This window comes from Diabrotica undecimpunctata, chromosome 2, assembly GCF_040954645.1.
Source record: "Diabrotica undecimpunctata isolate CICGRU chromosome 2, icDiaUnde3, whole genome shotgun sequence".
NCBI lineage: Eukaryota > Metazoa > Arthropoda > Insecta > Coleoptera > Chrysomelidae > Diabrotica > Diabrotica undecimpunctata.
In genome coordinates, this window is record NC_092804.1 from 144,833,624 (window position 1) to 144,861,462 (window position 27,839).

The 27,839-nt window shown below is 31.8% G+C and overlaps 2 protein-coding genes and 1 long non-coding RNA gene across 3 annotated transcripts in view; 2 read left to right on the top strand and 1 right to left on the bottom strand.

The window, feature by feature from the left end:
• The window catches only part of Sec23 (transport protein Sec23), a 29,151-nt gene extending 19,234 nt beyond the window's left edge, over positions 1-9,917 (bottom strand). The window contains exons 1-8 of the mRNA XM_072523643.1: positions 9,771-9,917; positions 9,326-9,696; positions 7,434-7,689; positions 5,069-5,246; positions 3,705-3,953; positions 3,074-3,387; positions 2,677-2,888; positions 1,983-2,183 (exon numbers count right to left, since the gene is read on the bottom strand). Of these exons, the coding sequence (XP_072379744.1) occupies positions 1,983-2,183; positions 2,677-2,888; positions 3,074-3,387; positions 3,705-3,953; positions 5,069-5,246; positions 7,434-7,689; positions 9,326-9,604 (1,689 nt within the window). The 5' untranslated portion in view covers positions 9,605-9,696; positions 9,771-9,917. The remainder of the gene's footprint in view (positions 1-1,982; positions 2,184-2,676; positions 2,889-3,073; positions 3,388-3,704; positions 3,954-5,068; positions 5,247-7,433; positions 7,690-9,325; positions 9,697-9,770) is intronic.
• Positions 1-27,839, top strand: part of LOC140434997 (uncharacterized) — a 244,720-nt gene that overhangs the window by 140,911 nt on the left and 75,970 nt on the right. The gene's annotated exons all lie outside the window — the stretch shown is intronic.
• On the top strand, positions 20,472-21,382 carry RpS29 (ribosomal protein S29). Its single transcript, XM_072521478.1, has 3 exons — positions 20,472-20,634; positions 21,138-21,237; positions 21,305-21,382. The coding sequence occupies exons 1-3, from the start codon at positions 20,573-20,575 to the stop codon at positions 21,311-21,313; spliced, it is 171 nt and encodes a 56-aa protein (XP_072377579.1). The 5' UTR covers positions 20,472-20,572; the 3' UTR covers positions 21,314-21,382.

The following is a 27,839-nucleotide window of genomic DNA, read 5'->3' on the forward strand; positions in this document are numbered from 1 at the left end:
CAATCCAAAATCCCATACGATTGCCGATGTACATAGACTTGTGTGACAATGTTGAAAAGTTGAAAATTACAGCCAGATGGAAAAATACGAAGAAGAAGAAGCAGAAAAAAACAAACAAACCAACCAACCAACCCTGAAGCAAGAAAACATTAATTACCATCTGTGTCTAAAATAATTATTTGGAAATAAATATATTGATTTTAACACTTTGTTTATCTGCCTTTTGGCGATAATGGAGCAATACAAAAAAAAACTTGTCTCCGAACTTGAATGTATGAAAACTGATAAAAATGTGAATAGCTTTTTAGAGATGGGATAAAAAAATAACTACAACTTTTTAATTAATTAAAAACGAAATGTTCTAACACTCACCCTTCTTAGCCAGATTAGGGGTTTGAAATATCCCAAATTGGACCGAAGCGTAGCCGGCTATTTGGACTCGTGATTAAGGCTAATTTCTTGATCTAAATACGACTCCCGGTATTCACGTGTACTGTAGATCCGCTTTTTTTAGCGAAATTGTGGATATTCCAAAAAAAACCCTTCCACGAAGGCAGCAAATCCCCTTGAATATCCACACGGTTCGGACTAGTCCAGATCCCACATGGAACAGCAGCAAAAGCAAAAAAACAAAAATGCCGTTTTTAATCTAGCCCAACCTTTCAGTAACACTCTCAAACCTGGAATCACTTTCTTTCCGTCGTCTTTCCGAACACTTGACAACTTGACACACGGAGGTCACCGAATAATACCGAGATTCAAAAATTTCAATTTTATGATTCCAATTCTTCCAAGATAACTCTAGAAAGAACGATCTAAATTAGTTTCTTCACAAAAAGAGAACGTGTTCCCTTAACTTCAGCACAATTTGCCAGACATTACCCCTATTTGAAAATTACTAATTTTATTTTCGCCACCTTGCTTATAATATATTATAGGCAACCGCTCTTACACGCCCTGAATTATTTAAATTTTGATAAAATAGAGGTGGGACTTTCTACTTTAAATTTGGAACGTAACAAATAATCAAATATTGATATAAATACTATTAATCTTCAAATTGACAATGATAAAATAGAAATCATCAGAACTATTAACTATCTTGGTTTTCAATTGGATAATTTATTGTGTTGTATATTAAAAAAGATTTCTAAAAAATTATACTTTTTTCCAAGAATATCTAAAAAATTTTCAAATTCAACTAAAATTACACAGATTACACAGATTCAACAGATATACACCTATAGCACCAATGTTTAGCATGCTGCAGTGGCGTTTACCTTACAATGGTGTTTTAAATAACTTGGCTCCTGCTTACTTTTGTAAGTTTATTACACATAATTGTAATATTTACAATTATCCTACTCAGGGTAATTGCAATTTACACATTGTAAAAACAAAAAGGACAGCTTCAAGAAACTCTTTGTTGTTTAAGGGTTTTGATCTTTTTAATAAGCTTCCTCAAACAGTTAAAAGTTGTTCATATGTACAAATGTTTAAAAGCAAATTAATGGACCATATTAAAAGCACCAATACTTAGATAGTTGTTTTTTATTCTTGTTTTTTTTTATGGATATTGTTTTGTATGTTTTATATTTTTAATAACTGTATGTACTATATTTAAAGTGTAATTGTTATTTTTATCTTATTATGTATTAATGTTATAAATTGATTATTTTTGTATATATTAGGATTTTCCCTATGCAGCCTTGCACCTATTCTAATGTGCATTTCTATTTTTACATAACCTTCCTTGTCCATTAGTTGTAATATTTCATTTACTATCCATGGTGTTTAAGTTTTGGCGGTCTTATGTTTATTCCCAGACTATGACTATGACTGGAATTATTATTGTACTAATAAGATTTATTCTAAATTTCTTGTGTATTTTGTTGGGATTTCATATTCCTTAAACAAGATTTCGAGTACACAAATCTTTAAAAATATATAAAAATACACAGTGAACTTAAATAATGTCTTACCAATCTAATCAGCATTCTGTCAACCCATCGAAGAACATCTGGACTATCATCAGACTCTGCTCTATAAACAGCCATCCTAGCCATTATTACAGCAGCAGCTTCTTGATCGAATCCGGCACTAATATGATGTATATTAGCAGTTGCGTCAGCCCAATTTCGAGCCACTGTTGTTACTCTGATTTTTCTTTGACCACTTGAGTGCTAAAATTAACGATTAATTAAAAAATTATATAGTTTTCATAGTAGGTAGATTATTAGTTAACAGTTTAACATATATGATAATATTCCAAAGGATTATTCTAAACCAAACAGTCTACTATACATATAATGATACTACTCTGTTACAAAAGTTTTTTTTATTCTTTTACTTTCACTTTGGTGGAAATTTTCGTTAAAAAATTGGAAAGATGCAGTCAGAGAGGATATGGAGAAAATGGGATTAAGACAATGGGAAATAGTGACACAGAATTAACAAACATGGAAGGCAATAGTAAACGCAGCAAAGACGAAGTGTTTGTGACATAATGAAATTGATTCTTTTTTGATATTTTTTTACGAACCTTTTTGGTAATTTTGATTATGAAAAATAAAGTAAATATTAGTTTAACATAATATTGGTATTTTTCTTTAAATGCGGTAATTTCAATCGTTTTGAAATTGAATTGAATTTGAAAACTATAAAACCATGAGTTACCTGGTATTGTGTAATAAATTGTATACAGCCTCTACCACCTTGAGGTATGGGAGCAGAATGTTGATTTACAACCTCAAAGAATAAAGACATAGTAGTACTTGGCGTTAAAGCGCACATTTTCCATTGCACAGTATTACCCATACCTATTTCTGTGTCAGAAACTAAGGGGCTCTTCACATTAAGTGATACACATGAGCCAATACCTCCTTGAACTAAAAAAAAATATTTTTAACTGTATGGACAAAGTTTACAAGTTTAGTTAGTGTTTTAAATAAGAATATAATTGTTTTATAGGAATAAAAAATATTCTTTCTAACTTTTCATTGCATATTACTACGTAATCAAAAACCACAGATCTAAAAAAGACACTTTAATCACAAAAAGACTGTTTAATTACCTTTTAATTCTCGGGAACACTTCACTTCTAAAGTACCATTAAATGCCATTTTCAGATCACTTTTTTGATCTCTGGTAAATACCCGTTGAAAAGTTTGCTTAAACAGGGAAGAATTAAATGAATCCCCCATTACCATATGTCCCCCAGTAGAATTACAACACTGCTTCATTTCCATTAGGCCTGTCTGATCCAACGCACAAGAATAAATATCAACAGAGTGACCATTAGTTGCGGCTCTCATTGCTAACGCATCATAATGTTTAATACCTTTCTTCATATATTTTGCATTATCTTTCTGAATATCGTGATGTGATCTAAAATAAAGCATTTTGTACAACTATATACAATTTTTTATTCTAGTAATATGAAAAACAATTTTAAACAAGGAGTGTAGGCTTTACTGTGTGAACTGTATTTTGTATGAACAATATAAATAGCAGACATTTTGAAGATGCACCTTGAGTTAGCTAAAGAATGACTTTTGTTGTATCGGCATAGATCATATCTGCCGTAGCTGCAAATGAAATGTCACCAATTCCAGACTAAAGCATATAAATACCGAAAATGTAATTTATTGTGATAGACTACCCACATTAATATTTTTATCAAGTAAGTTTAGGATTATACTTACCTAATGGGTTGTTTTAAATCATCATTAACTACCTGACCAGGTCCTTGTGAGCAAGGTCCTCCAACAAATAGCATAACTCGAGCGCCAGTATTGGAATATGTACATTCTAACAAACCAATGGCAATTGATAAAGCTACACCTGTAGATCTTAAATACCTTTTACCCTGATGAACAGGCCAAGGATCTTTCTGCTGTTCTCCTATTAAGTCTGTTAGATTCATATCGCATTTGGATACAGGTTGTAGAAATCTAAAAAATAATATTATCACAGCAACAAATCGAAAAAGTGTTTCTTGAAGTAGGTACCAAGTAAAAAAGCAATACAAAATATATAAAACTATAATTGAAATCAAATATAAGTTATATACAAATGATGAAAATACAAAAATTGCATATGAAAGCTGCACTTTTCACCTTTAAGACACATTTTGATTTTTGTTGATAGGACACTCTATTCAAAAGATATCGAATTTTTATCATCTAGCTGGTACAAATTTTATTTAAAATTGATTTCGCGCGCGAAATTGATTCAAAATCGTCAGGCGTTTCAATCGCTGATTCTGAGAGAACGGTTCATTTTACAGAAAAAGTGTTAATAAACATTTTTATTCTACATTATCTGGGCTACATTTTATATTTGAAACATTTTTTTCTATGAAGTACAAATTCTTGGTAAATCGAGTTTTCCGGCGGTTTTAGGAGGAAGCTAGAGGTAGGAGTGGTAAACCTTTTATCATCTTTTTTGGGGACTTAAAATTGACATTCTCAGCAAAATCCAGCTTGTCCGTCCCGTTTTTAGAGATCAAATCTGATGACTGGACTAAAATTATAAAATTTATATTTGAATTCAAAGATAAAACTCTGGAAACGGAATGTGGTTTTAAATATATATGGTCAAAATTTGAAGTAAACAGAATAAAAATTGTTGCACTTTTTTACCATTTTGAAAAATCTTGTTTGAATAAAAACGCCTTTAAAATTATGGTGTGTTATACCAAGACATTTTAGTTTCAAAATATTTCAACACAAAACAAACTCCTTCTAATAACATGTCTTAATGTATGAGAGAAGTTAGAAATCAAAATTCATTAGAATGTAGTCTTCGAGCAGAAATTTTTGTGTCGCAGGTTTTTCCTCTTACTACCGAAGGTTCAAATATTTTTTTAAGCTAACAACAAAAAAAAATGGTTTATTGAAAATTATAGAGTGGCCTTACCCCTTAAATAAACTTATTACTTTCATCTATGTACTAATACTGGGTTTTCCTCTTTTTAAATTATTACAGTTCCCTCATAGTATGAAAATGAAAAGTACTTAGGGTTGATTTTCATTCTAGTTTTTTAAATTTTAAAACCAAAATTTACCTGCTTCCTGGTGCAACAACAGTAGGTTGCATTTGTCCAGGTCTTAAAGGCTGTCCTGGCTGTTGGGGTGCTTGCTGACCTAAAGCAACTTTGCCTATGCCCAGCATCTCTTGAACCTGTTTAGCACTAAGGTCTTTTGTACCTCTGAACACATATGATTTGCTACAACCTTCAGTTCCTTAAAAAAAAATTAAATATCATGTACACAATCAATTTTCAAAATTGTAATTTAAAATAACTATAGTAGCTTTAAATGAAAGAAATACACAATTATTCTCTTTCTACAGCAGTACAATATGATCATGTGTTCTGTATAATCTAGAACTGCTGGAATTTGTAGTAGAATAGGAAAAATGGAACAATAAGCAGAATATCCAATACTAATTCTGCAAGTGTGGAGCATTAGAACTATGTTTCAGAATACCTATAATCAATACAAAACTGACTTATTTACTAAATAGTCATATGGGATTGAGATATGAGGATGCTTTATCAATGATAAGGACTGCACACATGCTACAATTAATTGAAAAAACCTGCAAAGTCTTGTTGGGGCTAAATCCCTTCTAATAGTCCAATAACGCAGAAAATAGGAATCTATCGCACTGCATACTGATTTAACTGAAAATTTGGATTTAAGCTTGTCTTACCCTCCTTTGCAAAAGCTATATACAGCAAAGTGTTTGAATTAAGTAAAATAAACAGATTCAATGATAATTTGTACTGTAATGCAAATTTTCAACACCTAGAAACCACCGCTTATGAAGTAAATAATGTTAAAAAATAATTTTTTATGATGTAAAATGCTTAATTTATGAATTGAAATCAATAACAATGCATTCATCAATTGTGAAATGATGGTTTTTTTGGTTTCAAATTTTTAACCACTAGAAACTATCCCTTTATGCAAAAATACTTAAAAAGACTATTTATAGTTTAAAATGTTTTAATTTTTCATTTAGATAACTAAAGATTCATTCCTCGCTTATGAATGTTGTTTCTTTAGTTTAAACTCTTTAACCCCTAAGAATCACCCAAGATGACTATAACGTTAAAAATAGTGCCGAGATATTCATCTACAAAACTATTATGCATACTTTATATATGTGGCAACTCCAAAATATGTATATTTTTCACACTACAAAATTATCCCACAAAATATCATTGGTTTTTCTTCAAGTCAGTTAATTTTCAAGCTTTCACATATGTACACCCAGTCATTTGAAAGTTATTTTCAAGGGCTGCAAGACTAGGTTCATTAGAAAGCCAAATTACCCTTCAATTTTGAAAAATTAATGTTTGAAGCACTTGAAATACCAAAATATACATTTTAATCAGTGATATCTCCATTGTTTTTTATGATACAGAAGTTTATAAAAACGAAAATATTTATTAAAATGCATTCTAAATCAGTCAAACTCCTGGATCTAATAAAGAGCACTAACATAAAATGTTATGTAGAAAGAAAATGATTAATTTTGATTCTGGTGAATATTAACTTAATTATACTGCCATTTTTTCCATAAAATACTCAAAGAGTCCATCTTTTAAGAGCTGTACCTTAATCAGTTTATATGCAAATGACATTTTTCTCATTTTAAAGGCCTTTTAATGGACAAAATTTTAATATCATTATACCCGCAAACCAACAATTTTCTTAAAATTTTAGGCATAAAGCCCTTACAAAAAAGCATATTTTTGAGTTCTTCATAAAAAACATTTAAAAACATGATTTTTTTCAATGAAAATTCACTGATTTCAACCATAAATCCGAGAAGGAGTAGCAACTACCCCTAGGACAGAAGCACACATCAGTGTTATATAACTTTTGTTACATTGTTTTTTATGTTTTTGTAACAAAATTGAAAGGTAAATAACCCGAGTAACTGGAGTATAAACCAATAAGCAAATTGTGGGAGAGATGATGAAACTGCTAAGAGTAAAAAATACTTATATCATGTGACTTTAAAACTTGTTAGAATTATTGAATTGTAGTCTCTAATACATTAGCATCTCCAAGGTAAAAACTTCATCAAAATGAAATATGTACTCAAAAGTAGAATTGAAAAAGAATTACCAAAATATTTAAAGTAGTTGACTAAAACAAGGCACCTTCCTTAGCTTGCTATAATATTATTACTATTAATAAAGTAATATCAAAAACATCAGATATGCTGTTATATAATAATGTTTATAAAACATTATTAATAAAAAATTGATATGTAGACACACAATCTTATTGTAGCTATTAACAATTGGGTTTTTTCCAACCACCTTTTATCTTGTGTTATATTCTCTAATTATAATCAAAATACACTTTTGGACAGTGTCATTGTAAAAATCCAATTGGTGCATTACCACTTACCAAGTTCATGAACTTGAACCATTTTCCCAAATGTTATTAGTCCTATTAACGCATTAGGTGGCAATAAGCTAAGGGACATTTGCAAAGAGTCTTTCAGGGAACCAAGTTCCTCATCATCCATGCAAGTGTCAACAACATACAAAAATATTGGTGGTAAACATTGAGCTCTAGTAATTGTGTATTCAATGGTAGAAAACATAGGCATTAATTCTGCTGGTTGATGTTGTTCCGAAATAGCAGCATATTGAGGAGGAAACTGTAAAGTAAAAAAATTTGTAGTGTTAAAAAGTCATACAATAGTTTATACTATGAGTTTATACTGGTAGCATGTGCCTCACATTATTATGAATACAGCTTATTACTCAGACATTAATGAGTTTTGATACCTTAAAAAACATAACTAAAAACTCCTGATAATACAGTTTTTTAATTTGCTATCACCAGAACACAGTGCAAAAATAAAAATGACACAGGAATCTTTCAATTGAGAAAGAAAATAATAAGAATTTAGCATCATGAAAATAACTTACTTTATGCCCTAACACTTATTGCTCTTGAATGTCTTTAACAAAATGTTTGAAGTATAAAATTGTTACTTTCTGAATGTCCAATAATATAAAATTATAATATAAAAAAAAAGAAATACAGTAGACTCCCTCTATAATGAGAAATGAAATGGCAGACTAATTACCTCGTTATATCAGACAACAATAATAGTGTGCATACATATGAATATGTAGTTTTTTAAACCATTAACTTCCTATAGTGAAGCCATTCGGAGCAATAGAAGCTAATAAATATTGTTTGAATAGCGTTTTTGAAAAAAAGTTATTTGCTTTTTTTGTCAATGAAATACATTACAACAAAAAAGAGTTGTTTACTTTTATTGTCAATGATATATGTTAAAACAAAAATCTGTACTTAATTTTTTTCCAACTACATAATGTATAAAGTGTATTTTCAAGAATAACAATAACTATTGGTTCTGCAATTTTAAGAAGTCTGTCATTTTTGACTGCTTTTAATTGTCCAGTATCATTCTATCTATCATAATTTTCTAAAGATGTGAAACAGTTGTATTTATTCATTGTAAAGAAGTTTATTGCGGGCGGCAGTTAAGTTTATTGAGGGGCCTTTTAAAAAAGTATTTATTTATAGCCACGGCTGGGCCAAAAACGTAAAAAAAACACGTTTTTGGATCTTATTTTCTCTCGTTATAACCAAATTTGCCTCGCTATAGAGGGTTATAGTTCAATAGAAATTTCATGGTACATCTAATGGATTTCGTTATAAGCAAAACCTCGTAATAACTGTGTTCTTTATAGAGGGAGTATACTGTATTAACATTAAACTTAAAGAAAACCATACATATCACATATACAAGTGGATTATTTAAATAAAACTGAAACAGTATGAAGGAAAACAATAAATTTTAAATAAAAAAAACGTTCAATGAATTAAAAAAAATTTATTGTTTACAAAAATTGACAATAAGTAGTTTTAAAAATATCTAGGAGCTGTTGCCAAATATTAAAAATATAAAAAAATATTTTTAGAATAATTTGGTTGATAATGACCTTAATGTAAAATTCTTGAATTAACTTAAATAAACTAGAGTTGGCCACTTCTCAAAACTGCCCTTGCAGGGAGTTAGGTACATTAGAGCATTTTAAAAGAAATTTATATGATATATTTGCAAGATTTATAGTTTGAAAAAAGGTGGTATCTTCAATTTTACAAATATAAAAAACAATACTGAAATAACACAAGCAAAGTTTTTTTGGACCTAAATAAAATATGACTGCACACAATAATTCCGAAAATATTCAGAATTGAAAAAGGCACAAAATTCATAGTAAAACATTGAATAATCAGTAATTTTTTATACTTACTGGATTTCTCTGGAAACAGAAGTTGCACACCCAGAGTTTTGCCCGATAATCTACCTGACACAATGGGTTTAATATGGCTCTACAAGTATTTCTAGTACATAAAACAGGGTCATATTGTATTGGTGGAAGATCAAGACGTTCCTTTATGGGTTGGTACAGACAAGCTAAGGGCACTACGAGACGGGTTGCTTCAATTCTGCTGGATGGCCACACATTCCAGGTAAATCTAATCCCATCTCGATCTTCATTTTGTTGTATATACTCTTCATATGTGCTCATTTTTGAATGTTACAAAGGCGGAATTCCCTAAGGAAATTCCTTAAAATATATTATTAGGATTCTATCATGTAAATAACACTATTATTGAGTTCCTAAAAAATATTAAACATGTATTAGTAAAATTATCAAACGTAAATAGAAAAAACTATGAAAAACTAAAACTTACCACCTAATTGTTTCAGAATTTGAACTTCCACGTCACTCGATGTCGTGTCTGACTCTGACATCTGAAGTGAACGTCATCTTTAAGAAATGTCAAACAACAAACAACACTCTTACAAAGTGCAAGCGGAATTGCACTGGTGATATTAAAAAAAAATTGTTAATGGATGTTTTAATTATTTTATTTATAAATATATTGGTGTTTCTATAAACGGCATAAAAGTAATTGAAATCAAATTCTCACTGCATGCAATAAAATTTGTTTTATAACAAAATTTGTAATCGATTTGTTATAATATATAGTATTAAGTAGTTTATAATATATAGTATAGTATTAAGTATATATTTTGTTAGTGTGTAAACTTTCTCGTAATTGAACTCTTGCTGCATCCGATAAAACATGTTTTTTAATCAAGCGACTTACATAAAGGCATACAAAAAAAATCTCTAAAATATTGACCAATGCTTCTAGTGTTATTCTAATATTGGATTATATTTAATTTATCACATGTGTATTTAAACTGCATTTTTATTTATAAACACTGAACGACTGTATTACGATATATATTTTATTTAATATATAGAATTTTTACCATTGAAATATTATCATTTAACCAGGAATAAGAGCTTAGAATACGTGATTGTGCGACAGAAGTGACCATCTTAACTCGACGTTGAATGACTTGAAGTTTTTCAACTAATAAAAAAGAGAGCACAGCGCAAGTGAGCTTGTGTGACAATACATTGAATCATAAAAGACCGAGTAAGATGGCAGTTCCATCACGAGTAATTTTATATTCTAAAAATAGATAAATTTTAAAAGTAGAGACCGTTTGTTATTGTGTGTTGTTTAATATATTAGTGTAATATATTTTTGGGAACAGATTTTGATAATCTTTCAAATAAAATGTCACATGACCCCTTTACTATTTAAACAAATTGAGGGTGTGGCTATCACCTGATGAGGGTTCACCGAAATACAGAAACTTTGATACCGTTTTTCCTGTGGTTTTATATTCTAAGATCTTGATGATGAAGGGACTCTTTGTCATTGTCTATTGTTTCTTATTCTGTAGTCTAATTATACACAAGTAAGGGAGGAATCAGACTGCTCAACCAGAGCGACAGTCCACGATCGACCAATATTACGAGTCTATGAAAATGTATGCGCAGAGTCAAGCCGGCTGCCTGCACAATTGACCGGAAACGGGAACCAGAACGGAAACTGAAAGCATCAGCAGATTCACAATTAAGGGTAAACAAGGTGTTTTGTGCTACGAATATTTAAATGTTTTGTGTCACTGTCACTTGTGCTGTAAATTATTTTTTTCTCAAAATAAATTGTGTGGAACAATCTTTTTCTAATTTTATTAAAAGAGGATGTCGGGTAACTCTGAAAATATGGATTTATTTAATGAGGACGAGCTTTTAATATTTTCGTTTTTTATAAAGCATAAAGATAAAAAGCATATCATTCAAATATTTATAGACAAGAGATGGTCACTCACAATGTAACAAATTTTTATTTGGAATTTGACAGTATTTTAAATACTGCTTTCTGATTAGCTCCGGGAATACAACGGGAACGAGAAAGTTGAAACATGGGCAACTTTCCCGTTCACATTACCGGACGGCTTCTCTTTCTCGGTTATTGTGTATCTAAACATTGATTTACGTAGAGGTTAACTTTTTTCCCGTTTCCATTCTCGTACCCGTTCCCGGGCAATTGTGCAGCCACCTTCAGACTGGTGGACATCAGACATCACTTACAGCGACCGACCGCGATCGTCCAGTTTTGAAATTCGAACTTGTTGGAAATTTTGATCGTTGGTCGATGAATATGGAACATTTCGCATTCATTTATACTGTTCTAAGCAATGACATTGGCCGTTGACATTTCAAAAAAATTTGGGCTTGCTCATGCGATAATAATTTTGAAATTTAATAGAATAATTTAATAGAATGGGATATAACACAAAGAATTCTTCTTGTTCGTGTCCTTTTAAAAAAATGTCACGCACCCAAACTGTCCTACGCCTACGAAGACGTCTTCACATAAATAAGTGACCAGTGGCGGATCTTGAAATTTTTGTCAGGGGGGGCCATTGGTCTTGAGGGTGATTTTGATACAGGATTTAGATTTTTGCTCCTTTACGATTGATATGATTTGTGCCATGTAAGGAAATCATTTTCTCATTAATTATTTTAAGCGATATATTAAACCAAAGAGAAGTTATCAAAACCCAAATGCCCTACGGGTGCAAAAAAGAGTACAACATTAACGGGTCTTAAACTTAAACAAAAAAAAAATAATTTAAAACCACATACTCAGTAACATCAAGAGTACAAGACTATTAAACTAAAGGAAAGTAATTGAAATATAAATATTGAAAAATCAAGGACTGTCAATTTAAACTAGGTATTTTAAAGACAATTAATTTAAACCCACCTATCCTATAGCTACAAAATCAAGAACAAACCAAGAATAAATAAGTATAAATCAAAGTTAAGTAATTTAAATGCAATAACTCAATGTAAGTGTAAACATTAATGAATTTATTTAACATTCCTAATAAACTCTATCTTATCGTTGGATATCTGATATCAATTTGTAACAACATTCATTTATTCCTTACAGCTATACGGAGTGCAAACATGAACTCTCGGAATTACAAGTATGAGGTGTATAGAAGCCTTTGAAAAGCGTGGTTTTCGAAGAATGCTGAAGATTTCGTGGACAGAGCACGTGACCAATAACGAGGTGCTGAGAAGAATGAGGACTGAGAGAGAACTCCTAAATATTGTAAACAACAGAAAAACGAGGTATCTAGGACATTTTCACAGAGAAAAAAAATATAACTTTCTACGACTCATAATGAAAGGGAAAGTAGAAGGAAAAAGAAGTCCAGGAAGAAAAAATGCTCCCGGCTGAAGAATGTAAGAGACTGGACAGGCATGGATACACATTCGATACTAAGAACAGCTCAAGATAGAGAGCAATTTGATGTAGTTATAGCCACTCTTCGGTAATGAACAAGAAACCTTAAGAATAAGTGTAAACAGTATTTTATTTAAATTAATTTACTCAACAAAAAACATAATATAATTAACGAATATTTATTTCTATAATTAGGCATATTAGGCTATAAGTGCACAAATCGTCAGCAACAGCCGGCAGCGACTGGTAAATAAAAGTTCAGTGATTAAAAATACTATAAGAAAAGTAAATATTATATAATTTTATAAAAATGTATTCTTTTCGCCTATCCGATTTAGCAAATCGCTCTATGATTGCATCAACATCTAGAGAAATTTCAGGATGCACATTGATGAGTGCTAAACCAGTTCACAAAAGTTCTATTACTAAGCCGACGCTTAAGCGTAGAACGCTCTGTTGTTGCTGCACTGACTGGCAGTGTAATTAATATTTGCAGAAATATTCTGATATTTGGATACATAGGTATGAATATTGCAGTTTTCTAATACTTCTAAAATACAATCAGGAAGCTTTCCATTATTTTGCACGACTCTTTTCCACTTTTGAATCCACAGTGAAAACTCTTGTTCTGCTGTGAAATATGCAGTAAGTAGTTGGTCCAATAATATCCTGGAAGGTGGAAGTTAAGATATTGTCTAAAAGGGGTATGTCATATCAGTAGGTTATGATTACGGTCACGGGGCTCTAGGCACAATGTATGGAGACTCTTTGTCAGTTGTCACTACTTGTCAAGATCATTATTAGAACCATGATAATAGTAATAGTAATAGTATCATGGTTACAACCACAGACCATACATACTGTAGTATGTATGGTACTCTACTTACTCTAGTCTAGTCTGTATGTACATACTAGTATGTGTATGGTTTGTGGTTAGAACATGGGTTTTGGGACATTGTTGATTCTTGGAGACTTTGTTAAAAAGTATGTTTAAATAAATGTATTAAACACAATGAAATATTATTACTTGGCGCAGTCTAGTGGAAATTAAACGAAAATCATGGAAGCAAGGTTACCAAATCCATTATCACTTGAAGGCAATGTGGCCGAAAATTTTAAACGATTTAAGCAAAGTTTTGAAATATGTCTGATGGCATCAGGAAAAAGTGGTAAAAGTAATGAAGTTAATTGGAGAAGAAGGCATTGTGATTTATAACAGTTTGGAATTAACAGAGGTCCAACAAGGAAAGCTAGCTGATGTATTGGAAGCATTTGAGTCTTATGTCACCTCTAGAAAAAACGTGGTTTATGAAAGATATTTGTTTTATAAGCGCATTCAAGAAGAAGGAGAGCCTTTTGACCACTTTTTAAGATTTAAAAAATAAAGTAAGAAATTGTGAGTTTGGTGTTGAAGCATTTTCAATAGTAAGAGATAGAATAGTATTATACACACTTTACACTACATGATTTATAATGTGATTTGTCATATGATTTGATCATAAAGTAAAATTTACATGTTTACACTGTGTGATTTGTCATATGATTTTGTCATAAGCACTGTCATGCGGCTCGTCATAGCTTGTCACAGGAGAATAGGATGATACCTATTCCGCATGATAAAATCATATGATTTTCGGTAATAATACGGGTAACACCAACATATTTAAATATCCCGCCTTATTCTTATGTCAATTCAGCTACATTCCCTTACCAAGAGACAACATTCTTTATTATTTATTTATTTTTTGTTTGTTGCATTGATATTGAACCTATTATCTAATGTGTGCTATTGTATCGTATTTTTCTTTTATTATTTATTTAGTTTATTTTATTCTTAGTTTAGTGTTTTATAGTCTTCTTAGTCATACTTTTAGTTTAGTTTCTTTATTAATTATTTTTAATTTGGTATAATATCAACACTAAATTTGATATACCCTGTCCACGATTTCTTCGTAAGAGCCACCTGCAAGCCCAAAGGCGTCTGATCTTTTTCTTCTTACTGCTGTAATCTGTATGCAGTTGTTGCCGGCGTGTTATTATTAAAAGTTGGGAAGTCATTGCAATCAACGATTTATTTTCCATTATAATGGTTTAAAAATCTAATAGTTGATACCTATACTGTGTCTAATATCTCTATGACCATAAACAAAAAGAAAAATCAAGAAAATCTCACTCATTGTCACTCATATCATAAGTTATAACTTATCATGCAGTGTAAACACGATTTTTTAAAACATCATAGAAACGAGGAATCATAACAAATCTCATATGATATTGTCATATGATAAAATCATGTAATGTAAAGTCTACTTTAGGCACCAATAGTACGGATGCACAACAAAGCATGTTAAAAACAATTAATTTAGATCTGACTAAAGTTATTGAAATATGTAAAATGCATGAACTATCCCAAGCTCAAATAAAAGAAGTTCAGAACAGCTTAGAGAAGGTGAAAATTGAATCAATTGAAAGTAAAGTCAAGCAGGGGCATAATTCAGTCCAAACAGTCAGGGGTGCAAGTTCTTCTAGAGATGAATTTAACTGCAGAAGCTGTGGGAGTGTCCATGGACCAAGGAGGTGTCTAGCATATGGAAAAAAGTGTAGAAAGTGTGGTAAATATGGGCATTTTGATAAAGTGTGTTATCATGGTAGGTTAGTAAGAGAGGTACAAGTGGAAGAAAGTGAAAATAATGAAGTAGATGATTTCATCAATCACTGTTAATGAAATTAAGAATAAAAATAATAAAGACTGGATGGAAAATTTAAAAATTAATAACATTTACTGTTTAAAATAGATACAGGGGCACAGGTTAACATTTTACCCAAGGTTTTTGTTGAAAAAGTTTGCAAAATTAATGAATTAAAAGAGACTAAGGTCATACTTGAGACATATGGTGGTTTTAAGATCATTCCTTTGGGTATAATAAAACTTGTCTGTAAATATAAAAATATTGATCATTTATTAGATTTTGTTGTTGTAAAGGAAAGATCAACACCTATCTTGGGTTTATGTTCTACCATAGAGCTTGATTTAATTAATAAAATTGATAACATAACACTGCATTCTAAAGAAAAATTTGTAGAAATGAATAAGGATGTTTTTTCAGGTTTAGGTAAATTTCAGAAAAAATATAGTTTAAAGCTTAAAGAAAATGCAGTGTCAGTGGCTAGGCCACCTCATAGAGTCCCACTTACAATCAAGCCTAAACTTAATAATCAACTAATTGATCTTGAAAAGCGAGGAATCATAGCAAAGGTTGATGGTCCTACGCAGTGGCTTAGTAACTTGGTAATTGTTGAGAAAACTGATAAATCATTACGTATGATTGACCTGAACAAGGCATTGGAACTGGAATTTTGTATAATACCTACTGTTGATGAGATTCATTCAATGTTACAGGGTAAGTCATTTTTTACAGTTCTAGATTTTAAGGAGGGCTTTTACCAAGTAGAACTGGATGAGCAATCCAGTAATTTATGTGCTTTTGGCACTATATTTGGCACATATAAATTTTGCCGCCTGCCATTTGGTCTTAACATAGCACCTGAATACTTCCAGAAATTAAATTCTGAAAATTTTGCAGATATTCCAGGTTGTATAGTCTACTTTGATGATCTATTAATTTGTGGTGAGTCAATAGAAGAGCATAATATTACACTAAATAAGGTGTTAGATAGGGCTAGAGAACTAAATGTGAAATTTAATCCAAACAAAATACAATATTGCGTTGAAAGTGTTAGATACTTGGGTCATATCTTTGATAAAGATGGGATGAGAGCTGACAGCAAAAAAGTAGAAGCGATAAGAAGATTGAAGGATCCGGAAAATAAAAAGGAATTAGAACAAATTTTGGGAATGGTAAATTATTTAAGGGCATTCATTCCAATTGTCAGAGATTTCCACGCCCTTAAAAGAACTCTTAAAAAAAAGGAATGCATGGGTATGGACATATAGACATTCTGATGCACTAAATAAAATAAAAGAAGTAATTATGTCAAGTAGTGTGCTTGCCAATTTCAATGAGAAGTTACCAACCGTGATACAGACTGACAGTAGTAGTAATGGCTTGGGGTGCTGTCTCTTACAGAATAACAGACCTGTAGCAGAGTCAAATTGAAAAGAAGTTCTTGGCAATCCTATATGCATGCAATAAATTTCACAATTTTATCTACGGAAGGAAAGTGCAAATTGATTCTGACCATAAGCCTTTGGAGGCATTAATGCATAAAGGCATTGCGGACATAATGTCGCCGAGATTACAAAGGATTAGGGTGAGATTATCTAAATATGACATAGAGGTAAAATTTAAGCCAGGCAAGTTCATGCATGTGGCAAATTTATTATCGAGGAATTTTATAAAAGATGAAGTGGATGATGATAAATTTATTACAGAAATAGTTCATACTATTGACATGACTGATGAGAAGAGAGAACAATTTAGGACTGAAGTGGATGCTGATGAGGATCTGAAACTAGTAAAGAAATATTGTATACAAGGGTGGCCCAAAACCTTGTCAAGAGTAAGCGATTCAATTAGGTATTATTATTATATAAGAAATGAACTATATTTACTTGACGGACTAATATGTTACAAAGACAGAGTTATAGTCCCAAAAATATTGAGAGAGAGCATGCTAAGATTATTGCATTCGAGTCATTTTGGCATTCAGAAAACCCAACAGAGAGCAAGACAGATATTACATTGGCCACAAATGAACAAAAGTATAGAAGACTGGGTAAGAAATTGTAGCAAGTGTGAGATATTTAAAAGTCACAATGCTAAAGAACCACTATTACTTAGAGAGTTGCCTCAAGCAGCTCTTGAAAAGGTAGCAAGTGATATATTAGATTATGGTGGACAGTCATATCTAGTTCTGATCGATTATTTTTCTAAATGGCTCGATATAGTGAAAATTAATTCAAAAACTTCTCAGGTGGTCATCAAGGAGTTAAAGAAAATTTTTTCAACACACGGAATACCCTACGAAGTCATATCAGATAACATGCCTTATAATTCGTGGCATTGTCAGCAATTTGCTAAAGACTGGGATTTTCGGTTTGTAACGTCCAGTCCCCGCTATCCACGGTCTAATGGGCAGGCAGAACGAGCCGTTCAAATTGCAAAAAACATGCTTAGAAAGTGTGACGACTTAGATATGGCGCTCCTGGAGTATCGCAATACTCCAATAAATGGAACAGATAAAACACCGGCCCAATTAGTGACTAACAGGGTTCTTAGATCGAAGCTACCATCAAATAAAAAGCAGACATAAATCTAAAGGAAGAGTGGGAGAAACTAGAGGCAAAACGAAATGAATATAAAAATTATTATGATAGAAACACCAAGGTAAGAAGAGAAATAGTGCCAGGAGAGAATGTAGGTGTCAGAGAGGGTAGAGAATGAAGAGCAGGTAAAATTCTGGAAAAAGTAGATGAGGCACCCAGATCTTATTTAGTGCAGAAAGAAAATGGGGAAGTGGTCAGGCGAAACAGTTATCACTTGAGGCCTTCCCTAGTTAAAGCGGAAGTTAAGAAGAATACTGATTTTGCACATAATCATGGATTATTAAACTCTTCATCTGGGAATCAGAGTTGTGGAGTAGAGGAACCTTCAACCTCCCAGATGAGTGCTGAAAATAGAACTAGCGCTAGACTCAAATGGGCTCCAGTGCGTTTTAAGGACTATCAAATGTAAGGGGAAAGATGTCATATCAGTAGGTTATGATTACGGTCACGGGGCTCTAGGCACAATGTATGGAGACTCTTTGTCAGTTGTCACTACTTGTCAAGATCATTATTAGAACATGGGTTTTGGGACATTGTTGATTCTTGGAGACTTTGTTAAAAAGTATGTTTAAATAAATGTATTAAACACAATGAAATATTATTACTATATACTACTTAAATAAATAGATCTTCGGAATTATTCTTCGCAAGAGTTAACAGACTGGTTTTGACGACAGGTTTGACGAGAAACTATACGAGTCATCTTCAATTCAATGTCTAGTTGTTCGGCTATTTGTTTACTTCATAGTAAAGTTTGCTAAAAACAGATTCAGCATTTGATCTTTTATTTTCAAGAATGTATTTAGTGTTCTCTATGGCCTCAACTTTACGGTGTTGAGGCATGGACTCTTAAACAGAAGAATGTTAAAAATCTTGAAAGCTTTGAGATGTGATGCTACCTCCGTATACTAAAAATAAGTTGAGTGGATAAAATTACAAATGAAGAGGTAATACGCAGAATAAATAACGATCCAGAAGTTATACTGAATATAAAAAAGAGAAAACTTGAATACTTTTTCCACCTGATGAGAGGACAAAAGTACAAATTCCTACAAAATATAATGCAAGAAAAAATCCAAGGACGCAGAAATCCAGGCCGTAGAAGAATGTCCTGGATGAGAAATTTAAGACAGTGGTTTGGCTGTACCACTAACGAATTATTCAAAACAACAGTAAATAAAATTAGAATCGCCCTAATGATATCCAATCTCCGATAGGAGATGGATACAAAGAAGAAGATGGCCTCAGTAGCCTACTTAAATTCTAATTTTGGTGACTGAAGAAGACGACTAAGTGATACAGTTGTACCTAAAATATTAATAAGACAAACTACTGTTTCATAGTTTCACAAATACCTTGGACAGCAGCCCCCAGTTCCTTTGTTTGTATTCACTAACGTATTAGACAGAGCTAATGCAACAACAATATTCACTTTGATATTTATTATAGATAAATTATAAAATGTAGCACACAGTCTCAACAATTATACATATTCAAATTACAAACAACCAATTCGTAGACAAAACAGAAGATAAGAAATACCTAATAAAAAATAAAAGTGTGCTGATTTCGTGCGAAAGGTCATGTCATGTACATTGAATAAGCAATAATGTATGGGCGGTCATTCTATCTCATCGATAATCGAACGATTCTCTGGCACTCAAATGACGAATTTTCAAAATTTGAAAATCGCGTAACTCTGAATTCGCGGAAGTTAGGTTGTTAATCGAGGTAATTACTGTATTCAGAATTGTTGATTTTTTTAAAGATCGATTTAAAAAGGCTTCCGTATAATTCTACACTTACCCCTACAATAAATGAGTTTGAATCATTTCAAGTCTTGACTTCCTGCTTATAGGGTTGATGGGTTTTAAATTATTTTTTTTAGGATTATTTGATTGATATTTAATTTTGTTTTGGGGGTGGTCATGACCCCCGTGGCCCCCTTTGGATCCGCCACTGAAAGTGATAAACAATTTATCAGTAGAATTGTCGCTGCTAATTCTATTCATAATTCAATTTTCTACAAAAAGCCCGGTAAAATAATATTACAAAAAATTGGTTATGTTGCCTCCTGACGTTTTGAAGTGCTTTTGATGGTCGGTCGATGGAACACGAACGAGTAATGTGAGTTTAAAAATAAAAATGCAAAAGTTGGTTGATCGCCGTCGGACGGTTGGTTGTGGTCGGTCGATCAGTCTGATGCCTACCTAAATGTACAATAGGAGAATAAACAAGAGGATAAGAACAGTATTGTCCGTATCTTTATATGAAATGTCGAATTTGCCGCTAAAATTTTAAATTTCACTTTTATTTTCACAAATCATACGTTTTAGTTGAGCTTAATTAAAATTAGTGTTGCGTTTAAAGGCAATATAAAATGTATCACATTATTTTAATAGCCTGTAAAATCTTATGACGTCTAATTTATTTTAGAAAAATTACTTTGTAAAATCTTCCCTCTCCTAGTAATTCATATGTCAAAGCCAAATGTCAAACGTCAATTCTAATTTTCTCTCTTTTTGATCGCTTCCTCAGCTAACGTGTTGTCGATAACACAAAAATAATTTTAATATAAAAAATGGGTTTCCAAAATATATGGTACTCTCACCCTCGTAAATATGGACAAGGATCCAGATCATGGTAAGTATATTCTTAAGCTAAAATGATTTTAACATATTTCTATAAACACGTTTAACCTCAAAGGAAACAACGTGTTACTAGGGAGATCGATTTTGGTTTTAGAATTAGTTTTCCTCCAATAATATTGAACTGTCTATGCTAGAATATACGGTTTAGTTCTGAAATGAGTTAATAAAAACGAATAATTAAATTAGGATTAAATTTCATGATGGGGACATTTTCAAATAATCCAATGCTGAATATTTTTTTACTTCCCTTTGCAGATGTTTAAGTATGTTTTTTATATTTAAATTAAGGCCTAAAATCAGTTTTTTATATTCTGAAAAAAAGAAATAATTTTAGTGGCAATATCAGGCAATGGAACATCTAGAGCTATGGCTCCATTTTTAAAATGCCCTTCATTTGAGGTTAAAAAGCCATAGTTAATATTTATTACTTCGAATTAATTTTGCGGATATCTGGAAGTGAATTAAAATAGCTATTATTAATTATTTATATTTTAGCCGTGCCTGCTCAAACAGACATGGTCTCATTCGTAAATATGGATTGAACTTGTGTCGTCAATGCTTTAGAGAATATGCTGGAGACATAGGATTCAAGAAGGTAATACATTATCATCAAAATATAGTGCTTCAATACTAATTTTATATATATATATTTTTTTTTTCAGTTGGACTAAACATCAGGGGATTTTTATATACAATGTTAAGTTAATGATATAAAAATAAAAAATAATTTTTATATTGTGCATTATTTTATGTATTTCACCTTTTTTAAAATTTTATCCAATATTTTGAGTAGGCATTAAGGTTATAGTACTTTTACAGTGGTAGTTTCCTGGTTTTTGTTAGTGCAAAGAAGTGTTTTTGTTCTGTGAGGTAATCATTTAAATCTGTTTCATATGACTTGATTAAATCCTTCAATGTCATCTTCCACATCATTGTTACTCTACAAGGACCTATACAGTGGTTTTGCATTCACTGGTATAAATTGCAGCAAAGATTTTAGAGATCATATAATTTTGGTTTAGAAATAGGATTTCCTTGTGGCCATAGTTGAACCAATTGTTCACTAAAATTGTGGACATATTGAACAATGGGTCTTCCTTTCCAATATTTTTTAGAAATATCTATTTCTGTGAAAGTATCCTGATTAACACTCTCGCCCCCAATGATATTTTAAATTTTTTCGTCATGTGCCAAAACTATATTATTTTGTTAACGTGAAATTTAAGTGTACATTAATGTTACACATGTGTCAATACAGAGTGCATATTAATGTTACACTTGTGGAGAGAGTGTTAAAGTCTTTCTTTCTTTCTCCCCTTCCTTTTACCCTAACAGGGTGTCGGATGTGTTAAAGTCACTTTTTATTAAAATATAGCAAGGTATTTCTTTTTGAATTTTAATTTCCCTTATTTTGAGCCAACTCACCTTTGTTATAATTTGTAATGATTGGTAGTTGCTTTTCCAATATTTCTGTTCCCACTAACACTTCATTTGTCATTCTGTGCACAACTAAAGGATTTTTTTATGACATCCTTCCATAATTGTAATGTAATCATTTACTGTATACAACCGTTATTGCAGTTTGAGTGCAGATTCTTCTATATCCAAAATCTAAGTCATTAGGTAGAAAACTGTGTCCTGTGAGCTAGGAAGAGACTGTTTTCTCTAAATCAAAGTTTCTGTATAAAGCTGATTCTTGGCAGCAAGCATGTCTTCTTTTCTTTCATTTTGTGCTGTTTCCAAATTCAAATCTTTTTCTTTTATCAAAATCAGTAGTTTATTATTATACACACAATGTTTTATTACACTTTCTAAATGATCACACACATTACAAGTAACTTTTAGGTTTTTTCCCGCAAAAATGGAATTGTCAAAAAAATTTGTTTATATAAAGAACTCATTGGATTTCTCACTTCTTCAAAGTAAAACTCATAAATGTTTGCAACAGTTGTTTGTTCTGTAAGAGATTCTGCTTCTGTGCTTGATCGTCTGTAATGCAACTTATATTTTGGAAATTTGTGTATATGGTCAATAACTTCCTTAAGTCAAATGGGATCAGTCTTATTTTTACCACCACTTTTGCCACAATAGTCACGAACTTTTGGTCGCAAAAAGAAATTTTTACAAACAGTTTTGCCACAATTTATACACTACTAAATTTTCTAGTAAATGCTCTTACTCGATTTCGACTTGGACATATGAACATGGTAATGCACGCTGGGCACCATGTGATTGAACACTAAAATTTATTAAATTCATTTAGAGCATTTTCTTCTCTGATATTTTCCAAACATTTGCGAGGACAGATATAACGAAATTCTTTGCATTTTTTAAATTCATTCTTTTGTGTAAAATAATCTTTGCATTGTACACAAAGCATTTTCTTTATTTCTCTGTTTTGGTTGACATGTTTTCTTTTCCTGACACGTTTTTGGTCTACTCTTGGGAGAGTGTTTTTCATTTAAAACAGAATTTTCGTTTCTTCATTTACATTTTCTGACATGCCGTCTAAAAACTGATGATTGGAAGCTCTGCCCTCACCAACAACATTTTTAAGATTTTCATCATTCGGTTCATGTTCCGAGATATATACTGTACACTCAGTGCTTTGATCTTTATCAAGATTACAAGTCACTAAATTTTTATTTAGAAAATGTTCTTGAAGTTTATTTGGTAACAAAGTATCTGTGTTACAATAATTCGAGGTGGTAGAAATGTCAAACGTACCTTGAGATAGCGATTCAAAACTTACAGGTTGCAATTCACATAAATCATCACTATTTAAGACAGCGAATGTAGCAATATCTGCTGTTAGGACTTTGGTGTAATATCTAATACTTGAGAAGTTGTTAATTTCTCAGTATGTGCATCTTGTTCCTTTTCCTAAAAAAATGGCACATGAAGCTGACATAAATAAAGAATACATAGATCCATTATTGAATTTACACTTGCAAAATCTCTAATAAACTGAGTCTGTTATAATAGTCTAAAATGAATTTTTAGTTTGACCTAGAAACTGATCTATAATTTCTTACCTATAATAATTCCTCAATTTGGAAGTTAAGTAACGGATAATACACAATAACGAATATAGCACTACAGTTACTTTGATTTGCACACACAATGTAAATCTTACTTGTGCATTCGACCAAGATAATTATAGGCAAACATTTTAGTTTAGCATAGATGAAAGACCAATAATGGCGATTAGTCTACTATTGCAAAACTAAGAATGGCAGTTACGAATATTGGCTTGTTATTCAAAACAAAAAACCATTCATAGACAATTCGCTATAATCTCGATTTTAAAGAAATTTCACTTGGTCGAGTTATGCATAACGCCGTCCAATTACATGTAAATAAATTTGCTGAATATCATGTATGGAGAGTGTAAAATGTGGGATTCACTAGAAGGATGGGAACTTTACCAGAAATAATTATTTTGACTATCAAAAAAAGAACAAATCTGCTTAGGACATATATAATGAGAGGCCAAAAAACATATTTTTTTGAGTAAGGAGTAGTTTGTCATTAACAAAAAAAAAGCACAGAATGAATAATTTATTTAAAAATTCCTTAATCCCTAAATACATGGGTAAGAACCCTTTAAATGTTAAATGATTAACTTCGAGTTACATTTTTGAAAATTAAAATTTAGGATGTTTTAGTTACAATACGAATTGACTACATGGCAACTTATGACTCCACTGAGGTTGCTAGTCCTTAGACGAAGTGTTTGTGAGGACTTGTTGATAGCAACTGTTGCTATCATTGGTATTTTAATTATCTATTTGTCTAGTACATATATACAATTCTTATTAGAGTTTTCAAAAATCGTATACAGGGTGAAATTTATGCAAGGAACAAAACCAACTAATTTTTTAAAGCCAACCCTGATTTTTTTCTAGTTTGAAATAGTTAAAAAAAAGTTATATTACTAATAATTTGTTTAGTAGCACTGCCACCAAAACTATGATTTTTTCCTAGAGAACATTCTTCAGAGCATCCGTATACTCGACTAGACCCTCTGATTCCCAGAACTGCATTCTTATTTCACCCGTCAATAGATTTTCGCCAGTCTCAGTTGTATCTTTTACTATGCGAGAAACAGGTGATTGATTAATATGCAATATCTTCTTATCTATATTTCTTATACAATTATAATACAAATAAAAGCACGTTTTCGTCTGTGCACTTTCAAATTACTTGTTCTATTAAATTCTTTAAAACAAATTTCACACTTGTAAGACTTTTCTCCGGTGTGAACTTTCGTATGTTCATCCAAAGAACTTTTATATCTGAATTGTTTAAAACAAATTTCACACCTGTAAGGCTTTTCCGCAGTGTGTACTTTCGTATGTTCATCCAAAGAACTTTTATACTCGAACTGTTTAAAACAAATTTCACACTTATAAGGCGTTTCCCCAGTTTTTACACGTTGGAGTCGATGCCAAATAACAGTAGAGCTAGAAACGCCAAACAAAACTTAAGTATAGACCACCATATTTTTGAGGCAGTAAATAAGTTTGCCCACCTGGGTTCTCTCATAACAAGCGATTATAACATATCTAAAGAACTAAAACGAAGAGTACTGATAGTAAACAAATGTTATTTTGGAGTAAATAAGCAGCTAAAAAACACAAATTTAAGCCAAAAAACGAAATTAAAAATATATAGAACACTCATCATACCAGTGCAGACATATGGGTCAGAAACGTGGTCGATCTCCAAAACAAACGCAAATCCTCTGTTCATCTTCGAAAGGAAGATACTACGCAGAATAATGGGCGCAATCTTTGAGAATGGTAATTGGAGAAGGCGATATAATTTCGAATTGTACGAGAATTATAAAGAAATATCTCATAAAAATAGGTAGACGTAGATGAGCTGGACATGTGTCGAGATCAAATGAAAATTACCTACTCAGACGAATCAAATTAGCGACACCAGTAGGAAATAGAAGTACCAAAAGACTGAGATGGAGGGATGGTATGGACGAGGACGCGATGAAGATCGGCGCAGCAAACTGGCAACCGTTGGCGATGAACAGAAACGACTGGGGAAGGTCGAGGCTCAACTAGGGCTGTAACACCACTGATGATGATGATGAAGGAGTTCCCCCAGTGTGCACTCTCAAATGTGTTTTCAAATGACTTTTTTGACTAAACGGTTTAAAACAAATTTCACAATTGTAATGCTTTTCTCTAGTGTGAACTTTCATATGTCTATCCAAACAACTTTTACGTACTAACTGTTTAAAACAAATTTCACACTTAAAAGGCTTTTCACCAGTGTGACCTTTGGTATGTTCATCCAAAGTAGTTTTATGTCTGAACTGCTTAAAACAAATTTCACACTTGTAAGGCTTTTCTCCAGTGTGAACTTTGGTATGTTCATCCAAAGTATATTTCTGTCTGAACTGTTTAAAACAAATTTTACACTTGTAAGGCCTCTCCCCAGTGTGCAATCTCAAATGTGATTTCAAATTAATTGCTTGACTAAACTGTTTAAAACAAATTTCACACTTAAAAGGCTTTTCTCCAGTGTGAACTTTGGTATGTTCATCCAAAGTATTTTTCTGTCTGAACTGTTTAAAACAAATTTTACACTTGTAAGGCCTCTCCCCAGTGTGCAATCTCAAATGTGATTTCAAATTAATTGCTTGACTACACTGTTTAAAACAAATTTCACACTTAAAAGGCTTTTCTCCCGTGTGAACTTTGGTATGTTTATTCAAATAACTTTTATTTCTGAACTGCTTCAAACAAATTTCACACCTGTAAGGTTTTTCTCCATTATGAACTTTGGTATGTTCATCCAAAGTATTTTGATGCCTGAACGGCTTAAAACAAATTTCACACTTGTAAGGCATTTCGACAGAGTGCGTTTTTATATGTCGTTTCAAAGAACGCGCATGTTTAAATTGCTTAAAACAAATTTTACAATTACAAATAGAAAGTTTTATTGTTGTTTCTTCAGTCTTTGCACTTATTTGTTGTTCTGTAGTGCATGCAACTTCAGTTTTCATAATTTCCATTCCTTTATGAGAAAAACCTAAAATAAAAAATAAAAATTTTTTTTGTAGAAAGTACAGGGTAAAACAATGAGTAATAAAATTTAATAAGAATGAATATAATAATTCTTAAATAAAACTGAAACGTACTATTAAATGTTTTAAGAATATTATTAAATATTAAAATGTTTTTAAGAAAAAAATTTGCTAATATACGAGAAAAAGATTGTGTCTAAGTCACATCTTTAGCGCCAACGCATCATGCTTTAGTTCTACATTGCGCAGATTTATGGATATTTCAAATAAAGAGGAGCAAACAAAGTTGGGTCAACTGCGTTTGCAAGAGTAATGTATGCTTATGGAACACCACTGACAATCCAGGAAAATAAATATTGGCAGTCATTCTTTTAAACATTAAGGCCAACTATTAAAGAGCTTCAGGATATTCTCTTCAATAAACTTCCAGAGACAGAACATGAATGCATCGCAGCCAAGATAGAGATACAACCTGCTAGTTGGTTGACGACACACGTCAAATTTTGTGCTCGTTTTGATTTTCACGATTACTCTGTAGAAAATAATTATTTTGCATGATTGTTCTCTATATCAATAGTCAGTAATGTTTGTAAAAATTTTGTGTAAAAAGTGCAGTTACAGCGAATAATTACTGTGAGTACCATTTCAAAATTTATTAATACAAAACCAACTACTAATTACATACAAGAAAAACCGGAACATGCCGTCCTCCTCTTTTTGTTCGAACTGCTCGAAAACCATAGCGACAGCTGACCGCAAACTCCAGTGCGATGGATGTAAGCGACAAATACATATCACATGCACCGACCTTTCTTCGGAGGATCGCGTCACCCGACAGAAAATTCGTGGATTGAGTATACTTTGTAATTCTTGCAGCTCCAATATTTCAGAAATAAAAGATCTTCTGTTAGATCTTTTATTTCTAGAAAATTGATGATTTTGATAATAAAATAACTGACTTAAGCAATAAGCTCGGCAGATTGATTTATTTTAGTCTGCCGAATTCACGGATAATATTGCTAACGAAGCTGTAGATCGCATAACACGTGCTAAAAATATTCTAATTAGAGGCGTAACAGAATCTTCCTCTGGGGATGCACAACGCAGAAACGATTTCCCCGAATGATAAAGGTAGTAATGGGTTCGGA